This window comes from Mesoplodon mirus (assembly GCF_964341445.2).
Source record: "Mesoplodon mirus genome assembly, chromosome: 7".
NCBI lineage: Eukaryota > Metazoa > Chordata > Mammalia > Artiodactyla > Ziphiidae > Mesoplodon > Mesoplodon mirus.
The window spans coordinates 63,450,480-63,463,511 of NC_138983.1; the positions used below are offsets into that span (position 1 = coordinate 63,450,480).

A 13,032-nucleotide genomic window follows, 5' to 3' on the forward strand; every position below is an offset into this window, starting at 1 on the left:
TCACTCAAGCTCTTTTCAGTCTGATTGGGGTTTAGAAGGAGTCAGGTTTTCTAAGCCTCAATCTAAGAACTCTATATCCTCTTTCCTTTCTGTTTCCAAATAGCCATTTCTTTCCCAAGTACTTCTTTTTCTTGCAATGCCTCTCAAAAGGCAGCCAATAAAGGTTCACACACTCCAACACTCTGATTCTTTCCAGTCACTTCTCCTAGAGCTATAGGCTGCCCATGGACTGTCTTTCAAGTTACCATGGGTACAATTTTACCAAGTATTTTTGTTTTCTTCACAACATAGGTCACCATATTTCTAGTCCTTGATATCAGTGTTCTGGTTTCCTGCCACTTGACTGCTAAGCCAGGGTTTCATACTTTGAAAATTTGTTGTTGAAGTACCCTGTTTCTGGTTCTGTATGCATTAGTTGGGGTAGGCTAATGGCTATAACAAACATTCCTGAATTTCAGTGGCTTAATATACTAAAATTTTATTTCTTGCTCATGTCACAGTTGAATTCTGTGAGCGCCCATTCAAAGACTTAGCTTCCACCTGGTGGTCCCACCAACTTCTCGGGCCTCAGGTCCTCAACTGAATGCTCTGAATTCGACAGGCAGAAGGGGGAATATAGAGGATAGAGAGTACTGGGCAGGAGAGTCTATGTAGGAAATTGGATCTGGAAGGTCCACATTCCCTTGCCCCTAGCTGCAAGAAAAGACTAAAAAATATAACTAGGGACTTCCCTGGTGGCCCAGTGGTTAAGACTTCACCTTCCAATGCAGGGGTTGCAGGTTTGATCCCTGGTCGGGGAGCTAGGATCCCACGTGCCTCGTAGCCAAAAAACCAAATAATGAAACATAAATTGTAACAAATTCAACAAAAGACTTTAAAAATGGTCCACACTGAAAAAAATCTTAAAAAAAAAATAAAATCTAGATGTGGAAATCAGACTGGTGAAAACTTAACAGTCTCTATCACAGCAAAATGTCTGAATTAAAACAAAAAACAAGAAACAAACAAACAAAAAAAAACATAGGCCAGGAAGATACAGGAAACTAGGATCAGGAATGAGGATGAGAAGGAGAGGAACTGATCCAGCCCCTGGGAGGGAGCCCATAGTGACCCGAGGGCTGGGGACTTCTGGGAGGCACTGTTATCCGAAAGTAGATTCTAATTCAGGGCTGGGCAAGGTTGTGGCCCAGCTCCACAAAATGAGGAGGCATTCAGCTGCTACCAAAGGTTTGGAAATGTGCTTTTATTTTCAAACTCAGGTATGTGACACTCTATATTTCAAGGCTAGCACACCTGTGTGAGGTTTAGTGATACACAAATCCAGCATCTCCCTCTCCACTTAGGCTGCCAGGCTGTACACAGGGAGTAACTACAGAGAGTCCTAGAGCCAAGCAGAAATGTCAGACCTCAGAGGCATTTTGAAGGGAACTTTTATTTCAGATCAATATCACTGTTGGAAATACAGGGCCTGTTTCTGTCCATTTCACTGCTGCTTTGGCAACAGTTCCAATTGCCTCAGGTCATCTTTGCTTTTCCTGAAGAATTACCCCAAGTCCTGTTTCAGGAATGCCCTTAGAAACATGGTTACTCTTTTGTTCCTTCTCATCCTCAACCTCCCTTTACTCACAGAGTCGTTTGGCTGAGGGCCTGGTCTGGAAGCATTCTTGCAGGCCTTTCTGTGGAGCAGCTGGAGGGTCAAGAGCTCACTGCAGCTCCTCTCCTGGCCTTTGTCTCAACAGGAAGCAGAGGTGGGAACCCTGTGACCAAGTGGGCGATGGGCCAGCTCAGCCTGGTCCTTCTTCACGGGAGGCTGAGACTGGATGTTGCCAGCCCACAGCCAGCCTCTCTGGAGCTCCATTTGTATCCTGTCTTTGGCTTTGAGGGCCTAAACGTCCTCCAGTGTATCCAGTCCCCCTGGAAGAGGCAGGGCAAACCATCCATGCATGCAGCCAAAGTCCGTCTGCCATGATCTGCACCTCTTTACCTTAATGGCACATCCTTGGTCAACCCTGGCTTGGGCTTCTCTCACAGTGGTTTTCTAGCCACTGGAAAGGATGCTCCCCTTAGAACAGCAGGTTGTTTTTACAGTGGGGCCTAACCTAGGTGGGTCTTTCTGAAAGGAGTGGTTGCATCAAGCCTAGCCCTTGAGCTTGGAAACGTTGTTGCTAATCAGGTCACAGAGTAGACTGAAAAATATTGGAACAAGTCGAGGCTAATAAAGATGTTATTTTTTTCATTGAGTTGTTGGTGGTGATGATGCTGGTGTTGGGAAGTATGCAAAACGTCAGCTGTTCCCAGACTGCTCTCCACCCCCTTGAATGCTCACTTGTTCTTTTGACCAACATTTAATGATACCCTCCCAAGTATCGGCCACCATGCTAGGCACTTACCCAGAGAATGGGTAAGACATGGTTCTTGTCTTTGAGGAAAAATGCTAGGAAAGGCAGACACATAAATAAGTTATTCTGATACACTATAGTAATGGTCATTAGTAGTAGTAATGAAAATGTTTAGAAAGTGCCAGAAAGCACAGAGAAGGGTGTGACCTATTATGTGGGGTATGGTGGGGAGTTGGAGGGGGGCCATTAAAGGTGTATGGCGGGGATGATTTTTGCACTTGGTCCTGAGGAGTGACCAGAAGAAAAGAGGAGAGCGGCAGAAGAAAAACTAGTGAGAGAAAACAGTTTAGTCTGGGAACCAGAAATGGCTTGGAGTGGCTGAAGGGCCACTCAGGGGAGTGGGACTGGAATGTAAGATGTCCAGTTAGGAGACCTTTGGAAGAAGCAACTTAGTGCAGGGGTGGAGAGCACAGCCCCTGGGGCCGGCCTGGCTGGGTTTGACTTCCAGCCCCATGATTTACTAACTGGGTATCCTTGGCAAGTTACTTTGCATGTTTTGTGCTTCAGTTTCCTTATCTGAAAATGGGAAGAGTCACAGTGTTTTCTTTTTCTTGAGGACTCAATGAATGAATCCCTATAGAATACCTAATACAGTGTTTGGCTCATAGGAAGTTCTATATGAGTGTCAGAAACAAAAACACATGTCAACAGCAAAACAAAAACGACAGCAAAGCCACCACCATAAAACCCACACAGAAACCAGCACCCCCCAGAACTGACGAGGCAAGAAGGCAGGCGGCAGCTCTCAAGGTGGAGCGAGAAGTCCAGCTGGAGGTGGGATGCACTCTCAGTTTTCTGCTAAACAATGGGAACTCTCTGAGACCTACACTTTGGTTGGAAATGCCATTAAAACTGGAACACTGCAGTGGAGATGCACACTCGCATGTGGGCACAGCGAAGCTGAAAGTGCATCATGTCTCCTCTTTCCCCCTGAGAGGCGGGTTAACTGCTCTCAACCAGAGAGAACAAAGAGGGGATAGACTGTGCTCTACAGCAGCTCAGAATTAGCCCTGGAAATGGAGACCAGCAAGTTCGCCATGGAAGCCATGAGTTTTCAGTGCTTCTCAAACATCTTAAGTCCACGTAGAAAGCTCACTGAACAGGTGCCTGGTGGCTGCCCCACACCTAGTGAAAATCTGTGGGTTGGCTTTAACACTAACACATACCCAGAGCACACGTTTGGAGGGTAGTTGGCTTCATGCATGCGTGTTCTGTGTGCGAGTGTGCTCTGTGTATGTGTACAGAGGAATATATGTTCATTTACATCTTCCCATTTCATTTCAAGCACTGAGCTAAAAATCAGCCTAAACGTTTTTCTGAGAAACCTTTCTGACTTCCCTAAAGAGAAACTCTGATTGCAAAGGGGAGAAGGGAAGGCTGAAGGAGAGCCAGTAAGAATGAGATGGGAAATGGGAAGATACTCATGTGAGACTCCAAATTCCAGGTCTGATCCTTGGGGGCAGAGTTAGCCTTTAGACACAATCCTTCCTGATTTCGGATCAATGGCAGAGAGGAAAATGGGGAGGGGGAGGGGGCTTCGCACTGTAGCCTATAAGGAAAGTGTTTTGTTTCTCCCCAGCCATGTGAGCTGACGCAGGCAACTATCCCTTCCGTTGGAGTTCCCTGGTGAAGGCCACTTCCTTGTCCACTGATGCTTTTTGTTGATCCTCCAAGAACATCAGTTACTGTGTGTGAGTAGCTCCCATAGGGGTGCCGAGTGTGAAAGAACCCCTGCTTGTTCCCCTGACGGCAGCAGTGGTGTGCCCACGCCCAGGCCTGACACATCATGCTTGGGGAAAGGGCAGCAGGCTGTGTGCTGGAGCAGGGCACTGGCTGGCTGTCGGGTTTCCTACTGCTCTGTAGGCTGCTCATGCTGGAGTCCTGAGCTCCACCATGAGTCCCTTTGGGCTGCCGAGCAAGTGGATTTCCCAAGGGGCCCGTCGGCCTGCTCCACACAAGAGTTATAGGAACCGTAGAGCCCCAGCACAACAGTCAAGACCAGCATTGCTGCGGCCATCATCCAGATGACTTGCCAGTGCCGACAGAGTTTGGGATACGTGACTTGTAGGAAATGAACCAATTCTTCAAGTTTGCTGTCAAATGAAAAACATAGGTGGAGGGTTTAGTATATTGGGCACATATACGATGCCCAGAACTTCCATCTGGAATACTCTCCATGTTGTCTTGAGCCGTGGTTCTCAAACTCAGCTGTGCATAGAGTTGTTTGGCAGCAATTATTCAAAATACCCCAGGTCTACTGAATAAGAATCTCCAAAGGTATGGTCTAAGAAACTATAGTTTAAATTTTTTCCCCAGGTGATTTTGATGCCACCAGTCTATAGCCTGTATATTGGGAGAGTCTAGGCTAGAACACTCTACTTATTTGTGTGATCATTCATCCATTCGCACATGGCCTCATCTACTCATGAGATGGTCATTGATATCTGAACTCTCCCAAGCCCCAAGATAACAGGTTGGCTGACCCATTCTCCCATGCATCCAGACAGGACCAACAGCTTTTCTGCACTTAGTGGTATCAGCGATCAGTTCCGAGTTCTAACCTGTCCCCCGCCTCCATGTTCAGATGCATAATTTGTTGTCCTCAGTTCCACACCTGACTGTATCTAGAGTGGAAGGACTGTGATAAACTCCTAGAAGACTCTCAATGTCGAGTAATAAATTACTCGACAAGTAATTCAAGGAACCAGATCAACCTCAAGAGCTCACTTCAAACTGTCCCAGGGCCCTCCAGAGGACCCGTAGCCTCCAGCAACCTCTGGGTGACTTATTCCAGATGTTTTCTCAGCCCTATTCATCTTCATTCCCAAATAACCCCTCCTCCACTTTCTCTGCTCTCTCCACACTTTTCTCTTCCCTCTCAACTCTCTTTTCTCTCTTCCCTCCTTCCCTTTCATCCCTCCCCCTCTGTTGTTTGCCTGCTTCACTCCACTTTTCTCTCTTCCTCTTTTCCCAACTGCCTTTCAATTTTTCCACTCATTTTTGTGGCCCCTTGAAAAGACATTTGGTCAGATGGTCTGCTTTGAAGAGTCCATTCTTAGAGCTCTCTGGAGAAGCCTTGGACACATTCATTAAGCTAGAATTTCTTCCTGTTTCTAATCCCGGATCTATTTTTAAAAATAACAATGAGAATACTGAGGATCACCAAATGGAAGAGGTGAGAAAAGGGACATGAGGTCTTTCTGAAGATCCTGAGGCTCACACAGACACTGAAATATGCAGACCATTTGCTGAGAAGCAGAGAGCTCTAATTCAGAGAGTTAATAGCAGATTAGCTATTGTCTCTAATAGCAGAGAGCTAGGTGCCTGACAGTGGTAGAGACTCAACACATACTCTCCGTAGAAAGGGATCAGATGCTCAGAGTGCCTGCCTTGGATGCTAAAGCACTGGTTGGTTTCTCTTCCATGTGGGACCCGCTGATGATTGTTTCAGGAACAATTAAGCAAAGCAAAACAGTGAGTACATGAGCTGAGGTGAAAATCATTGGTTACTTTCACAACTGTTGGGGAGAGAGAATTTGGAAATGGAAGCTTAGTTTCTTTCAGCCCCATTTAGTTTCTTTAATTTCTATTCAGATACAACTGGATGCTAAGACACAGTCTTTCTTTTGGGCTGTATTTCTGTGCTCCAAAACAAGCTGCTGGAGCAGGGAGAATCCCACTCTCACCCCATCCTGAAGTGGGCTGGCAAAGGAGGAGGGCAAGATCTGGCTTCGTGACCCTTAGCTGGTTACCCACTTCCAGCCTACAAAAGCTGTTAGAAATGGAACTAGATTAGAAATAGAATTCCTTTGGAAATCAATTTTTGGTTGTTCTGAGGTCTACCTACTCCTCCATTGGGAAGGGTGAGGTTGCTGCCCCTTCACCTGGGCCTGGAGAGAGGGGCTTCGGAGATGCTGCTTGGTGAGCTTGATATGTTGCAATCTGGGGACACATTGAGTAGACTGTGTGTAACTCCCACCTGAGAGATGTGAAGAGTGAGAATCTTGCTGAACTGCTTGGTGGCATCAGAGCAGGGGGCCACGATACGGAAAACCATCCTCCCACCACTAGTGAATCAAAAGTGTATATTTCACCTTAACTGGATGTAGTCAGGAGAAGGAAGGCTGGCATGGGATGTCATAGACCCTGCCCGGAAATGCTACCTAGAAGCCGAGCGTGGAAGGTGTACTTCCAGCTGCCTAAGAACTGAGAGAAGGACTTTAAGTAGCTGGCCAGAAGAGCTGCATTCGACCTCACAAGGGGACCTGCAGTTGAGAGATCCTCAGAAATGGTATGAACATGTGTGAGCTGGGGGATAGGAGGGGTGCTTTTCTCTGAAGGTCCCATAAAACACCACACTGAACAAAATCAGAAGGTCAACCTTAAATGCCTGCTAAGGCCTGGAACCCGCTCACAAGAAGACCAGTCAGGTAATACCTTTCCTACCCTTAATCTCCATCCCCTTTCCCAACGTTAGCTCTGGAGAGGTCAGGCGCTGCATTAGCAAAGCTGGGGTGGAGGGCAGGAGTGACAGAGAGCAAGAAGTCAGCTCCGTCTCCACTATAGGCTTCCTTCCTGAAGCAGAGTGGAGCTGGAGGCCAGGAGGTATGGGGAGAAGTTCAGGCTTTTGACTATTTCAGGGAACTGGCCATTTTCATTACTGAAATGAGGTTATTCTTGGGACTTAAACTTGACCAGAGGACTTCTATTTTCTGAGAGTTATTGGAAGAGTAAAGGAGTCTGCCTAGTATCATCTTAACCCCAAAAAGCCAGTGTGAACAGACAGTGGGAGAAAAGACAACAGTTCCCTGTTGCATCTTATGAGTCTCACTTGTTCCATGCATTACCTAAATGTCAGAAGACTGTGTTCTGTGTCTTAATATGGTTAAGATATTGGGTTGATTCACCCAAAGTTCACTTAAGCTGATCCTCCAGAAAGTAATATTGACAACAGATTATATTATTACATATTATTATAATAGAGGAGAGATTCAGATAAAAAGACTCTAGTGTTTGATGTTGAATCTCTTAAATAAGGGGTCAGCCGCTGGGGTTAGCCCAGTGGTTTTAAAATGCACTAAGTAGGACATGGAACTTTTAATAACCTTAGACCTTGCTTGTTAATGAGATGCCAAAATTTCATGGGGGGAATTATGCTTGAGTACAGGTGCCTATAGGCAACTGTGTATGTAAGGGATTTGAGAATGAATGGATTGCCTGACACTGAACACAACAGCTCTCAGGGCTAGTCTGGTTTTGGTGACAGGTGAGGAAGGGACCCTGTAACTGTGGGTGGGCAGTATCTAGGATAGCAGTGTCTATCGTTATAGAGAATATGATGCCACACTGCTGGGCCTGAACAGGTGAAGCTACACCACGTGCTGAAGGTCGAGGACCCACCTCAGGGCTGTGCTGATGCCTGGTATCCACCACCTGAGGTACAGGCATGTTCATAAGACCAAGAAGTGAATCTGAGAGGGATCAGAAGTTGGGAAAGAAAGAGAACGAGGCCTTTCAGGATCAGCAGGACCAAGAGGATACTCTTGGACGATGGATGCAAAGGGCGGCCATTGCCATGTGCTACTGACCAGGAGCTGGACAGAGGGGAAGCCAGGCACAGGCTCACTTCCTCTGGGATTTCATGAAATGGGAGGGACAACCTCCCAAGATCAAATTAGTTAGATAAGGATTCCAGCCCTGTGCTTTGTAAACCAGACTGTTTATATTCCATGTACTCTACTCTCTCTGTTTAGTTCTCTTTTGTTCTTTCTCAGTGTTTGGAAGGGTTAGAAGTCCCAGCCTGTGTTTCTGTTTTGAAGGGAGACAAAGAAAGGGCTTGAAGTCCAGGCCTGGGCTTGACGGCATTAAAGGAGCGATGACAGTCTGGTGGCCTGGAAAACAAGAGCAGAGGACACCCAGGAGGGACAGAAGACCAAGAAGGATAGGAACCAGCCACTTGGAGTAGGGACTGTGCTTTCACTGTGAAAACTGGGCTTCTCTCCTTAGGGGAGGTGGTGTGCCCTTGCACAGGTTTGTTTCCAACAGTGAAGCCCTTTCTCCAGCTCTCCCCTTGAACACTGGGGTTGACTCATGCAGGCTGACACCTCTCACTCTGGTTGAATCTTCCACCAACTAGGCTCTCCTGGTCATTCCTATGTGTTTTGAAGCATGTCCATCTCACTTCTAATCCGCATTTTATTACCTTATTCATTGGGTGCATGTGATTTCCAGAGTCTGCCAGCAATGAGCCACAGACACATACCCTGTCCCAAAGGAAGCAGCTGATTTGATTAATTGATCATTGTTGGCTGAAGCCATCCTGGACCCCAAGGTAACCTGGGAGTCTAAAAACAATGATTTTGGTGAAGTGTTCCAAGTTTGCGGTAACTACATTTTAAAAAATCAAAATTCAAGACTTCTGGTTTGAATGTACTAACAGAGATAATAGGGCCAGATATAAGAAATTGGGGCCTTCTGTTAAAATCCAGGACGTCGATATGTCGCTAAATCCATAGGGCACAGGTAGGGCAAGATGCAGGATCTACATTACCTTTATCTACTGTTACATATATCTTTCATGATTTAGTGGAAAATGCACTTGAAATATAAAGTATATTAAAAAGGAAAAATCCAAGTATTTCCAAACCAAAGTGGAGACAATGTCCAGGCGACCAAACTTGTTTGATCACCATGGAAGGAACCTGTTGTACATTTCCTTTGCCACAAAGTTGAGTTCATCCCCTACCTCCCTGTGTTCTCTCTGTCCCAGCTCCCCTCTAGGGCTTCAGGCCAACTTCCTTGAACTTGGCTCTTTCATGGGAATGGTTGGGCAATGAGCTAACTGTGGTCCCTTGCATTTTCTCAGCTCCTGAGAACTGCTGGTTGCTGCCGGCCCAGCCCTTGACAACCTCTGACCCCTCAGCTCTTGCAAACGTCCTCTTATTAACTATTTGAGCTCTTTGGGATTTCCTTTGCCTCCTCCTCCAACATGAGTGCCCTCTTGGTTTCTGTTGGCTGCTCACTTGGGCCCTAGACCCACAACTGCCCTGGACTGGCACCTCCAGGGATGTTGTGCAATGAAATGAATTGGGACCCATTTCAGCAATGGCGAGGGCTCCAACCTGCTTCTCTGCTCCTTTTCCTCTTCCTCGGCTTCTTCTGCCTCTTCAGCTTCCTCAGGGCTCTCGGTCTTCTGCTCTTCTTCCTCCTTCAGGTCTTGAAGCTCCTTGGTCTTCTTTAGACCTTCCTGGTATCTGGGAGGCAACAACAAACAATTGAGTCTGGAAAGGCCAGGGGCGGAGCATCCTTTCCTGAGTTGCTAGAGGAGGCACTGAGCATCTCTGATGATTACACACTCACTTCCTGTGGTTCCACACAATAGGAAAAAGCTGGGAAGCTCCACCGCATCCTATGGTGGCTCCTGTCAGGATGATTTCCCCTCACCCCTTGGCCATTCTTCCTGTTTATGTGAAAGTGTGACAAAAGAGACAGGGAAAAAATATGGGTGCAGAGTCTCCTGGCTGGATTCTTCTACAAACCATTTGGGAGGGCTAAGGACTGCATGCTAAGGACTGTGTGGCCTTGGAGCCTCAGCTCCTCCCCTGTAAAAAGGAGAGGCTGGCACTCATTGCACGGATGTTGGAACATTTTGAGGAAGTGCCAGGCATACGGCTTGACCTAGGGAAGGTGACACCTGTCACACAGGCTTGTTGGGAAGCTTTGTGAAAGTGAAAGGCACACAGGTTCACAGTAAATGTTCACAAAGCTGATGGAAGCATTCTAAGTACAGAGGACAGGTGTGGGTGAAAAGACAGGCTTGCCAAGGGAAACCCTCTGACTTCCTTCTCCCAGGTTTAATATCACCCTGAACATACTTTTTGCTTGTCCTACAGCTGAGTGTTTAAGGCTAGCACAGTTGGGTTGGGGCAACCCCACCACGGTGCAGGTGGCCACCACACCAAAGCCCACAGGTCCCACATCAGAGGGAAGCTGTATCTCCCTCAGGAGCTACTGGGAAAGCAGCTCAGGATGTGGTACCTGGTCAGAGGTACTTCTCTACCTGGCTCAGCTGGGGCCTTGCTCAGTGTTCTGCCTCATCAGTGACTGACAACGAGCCAAAAGTGCTATTGAAGCTCAATTAGAGAAGGGGGCGGCTGGAAGTTGAGAGGGCTCCTTTGACAGGAAGAAGGGATGGCTGAGGCAGGTCCAGGAAGTGGGGCTGCAGCTGCTCCTGGGCACTGCTGGCAGTGGCGTGACTGCTCTGGGCATGTGTCAGGAAGCCTCAGGCACCACCAAGAGGAACCCACCCAGGGCCCCTGATTTCCAGATCATTCTGGTGGCTTTCTGCCTAAAAAAGAGGGCAGCCTAGTTATTATTTACCACACCCTCTTGCCTCGTTTCCTCCTGTCTTTCCTGTGGAACAGTACTGCTCTTTCCTATGTAGTTCCTTACTCAGGCAAGGAGGTCCCAGGGCCACGGGTTGCTTCCCTAAATCCTCTCAGAGACAGGAAAGGCCCGTGGGAAGGTATCTTTTGAGCAATGCCAGGTGACCTCAGGGCTGCTGAAGGCTGACTCACCCCTTCTTGTATGCTTCTTCCTCCATCCTGGCCTTGGTCTCCTGGCTAAACCCCTCCAGGCAGCTTGGAGTTGGCACGGAAGCAGAGGCCTCACAATCCAGGTCCCCGTTTGTCTTCCCACTAGCAAGAAGAAGGAAGTACAGGGTGTCCTTTCAGGGACAGATGGAACTTCTGAAAACCAAACCATGTCTTTGGTCTGTTCCTGGCCGGAAGTGAGGAAACTCATTCTGGATTGAATTTATTTCAATCTTTCTACCTTAAGATTTTATAAAGGCCTTAGTCCATGAATCCTCCTTAGGCCCCCAGACATCAAGTACTGCACCAGCTTGCCTTTTTCCTCCTGCTCTCAAATCCACTTTTATTCTTATTGCAGGAGATGCTCTGAGTGGACAGACAGATATTGGGAGCTCCAGGGCACTAAGAGGAGGAAGATGGAGGTGGACCAAATGTTCAGAGTCATCCCATCCCTGTAGTCCATCTTCTGCTTCATTCATGCAAATATCTACCCAGTGCTAAGTCACAGGCACCTTGTAATATGCTGGGGATACATTAGAAAACAAAAGAAAGGTCTTTGCCAACACGGAGCACAGCAGGAGACAATGCCCCAAAAAGGAAAGAAAAAATATGAAATTAATTACAAACTGTGATAACTTTTATGAGAGAAATAAACTCTGTGCAATGACAGAAAATAATGAGGAGAGAATCTGCTTAGATTGAGTGGCCAGAAAAGGCCTCTCAGAGATGGAGTAACTGAAGCACAGACCTGAAAGATGAGAAGTCAGCCACATCTATAGCAGAGGGAAGATCCTCCCAGGTAGAGGATGCAGGATGTGTGAACACCTCGGGATACAAAAGATGTGGAGATGTTTGAGGAACTGAAGAGGAGCAATGAGGTAAGGGTTAACTTCTGCACAAGATTTTTGATGCCTGTGAGGTATCCAGGTGGAGATGTCAAGTTGATAGTTGGATATACCAAAGTGAGTGAGAGAAGAGCTCTAGGCTGGAGATATTCAGAATATAGATGGTATTTAAAGCCAGGGGAATGGATAAGACTGTCTGGGGACATAGTATGAAGAAAGATGAGAAGAGGACCCAGGACCAAGCCACAGGCATCTCTGTCCTTAGCTCAGGTGGAGAAGGAGGAGCCTGTGGAGGAGCTGAGAAGTAGCAGCCACAGAGGTAAGAGGAGAACCCGGAGAGCATGGAGTCCTGGGAGCTGAGAGACTGTAAGCAGCTCTTTGCAGGAAACCGCCCTCAGCAGGAAGCCCATTTTCTTGTCACTTTAGCAAAGCTATATTGTAACTAACTTTTTTTTCCTGTGACGATTTTTTTTTTGGAATAACATTTTTTACAATGTTGTGTTCATTTCCGCTGTAGAGCAAAGTGAATCAGCTATATGTATACATATATCCCCTCCTTTTTGGATTTCCTTCCCATTTAGGTCACCACAGAGCACTGAGTAGAGTTCCTTGTGCTATACAGTAGGTTCTCATTAGTTATCTATTTTATACATAGTAGTGTATATATGTCAATCCCAATCTCCCAGTTCATCCCACCACCCCACCTTCCCCCCTTGGTGTCCATACGTTTGTTCTCTCAAATAGGTTCATCCGTACCATTTTTCTAGATTCCACATATGTGCATTAATATATGATATTTGTTTTTCTCTTTCAGACTTACTTCACTCTGTATGACAGTCTCTAGGTCCATCCATGTCTCTGCATATGGCACAGTTTCATTCCTTCTTATGGCTGAGTAATGTTCCATCGTATATATGTACCACATCTTCTTTATCCATTCCTCTGTTGATGGACATTTAGGTTGCTTCCATATCCTGTCTATTGCAAATAGTGCTGCAATGAACACTGGGGTGCATGTATCTCTTGGAATTACGGTTTTCTCTGAGTATATGCCCAGGAGTGGGATTGCTGGGTCATATGGTAGTTCTATTTTTAGTTTTTTAAGGAACCTCCATACTGTTCTCCATAGTGGCTGTATCAATTTACATTCTCACCTAGGATGTAAGAGGGTTCCCTTTTCTTCACATCCTCTCCAGC

General features: G+C 46.7%; 1 protein-coding gene across 4 annotated transcripts in view; it reads right to left on the bottom strand.

Moving 5' to 3' along the window:
- Nucleotides 1-1,412: 1,412 nt before the first annotated feature.
- The window catches only part of IRAG1 (inositol 1,4,5-triphosphate receptor associated 1), a 121,405-nt gene continuing 109,785 nt past the window's right edge, over nucleotides 1,413-13,032 (bottom strand). For all 4 annotated transcript variants that reach the window (XM_082626811.1, XM_082626810.1, XM_082626809.1 and 1 more), the window contains 3 exons: nucleotides 10,976-11,095; nucleotides 9,521-9,652; nucleotides 1,413-4,492 (listed from right to left, as the gene is read on the bottom strand). In XM_082626811.1, coding sequence (XP_082482937.1) covers nucleotides 4,249-4,492; nucleotides 9,521-9,652; nucleotides 10,976-11,095 — 496 coding nt within the window. In that variant the 3' untranslated portion in view covers nucleotides 1,413-4,248. The remainder of the gene's footprint in view (nucleotides 4,493-9,520; nucleotides 9,653-10,975; nucleotides 11,096-13,032) is intronic.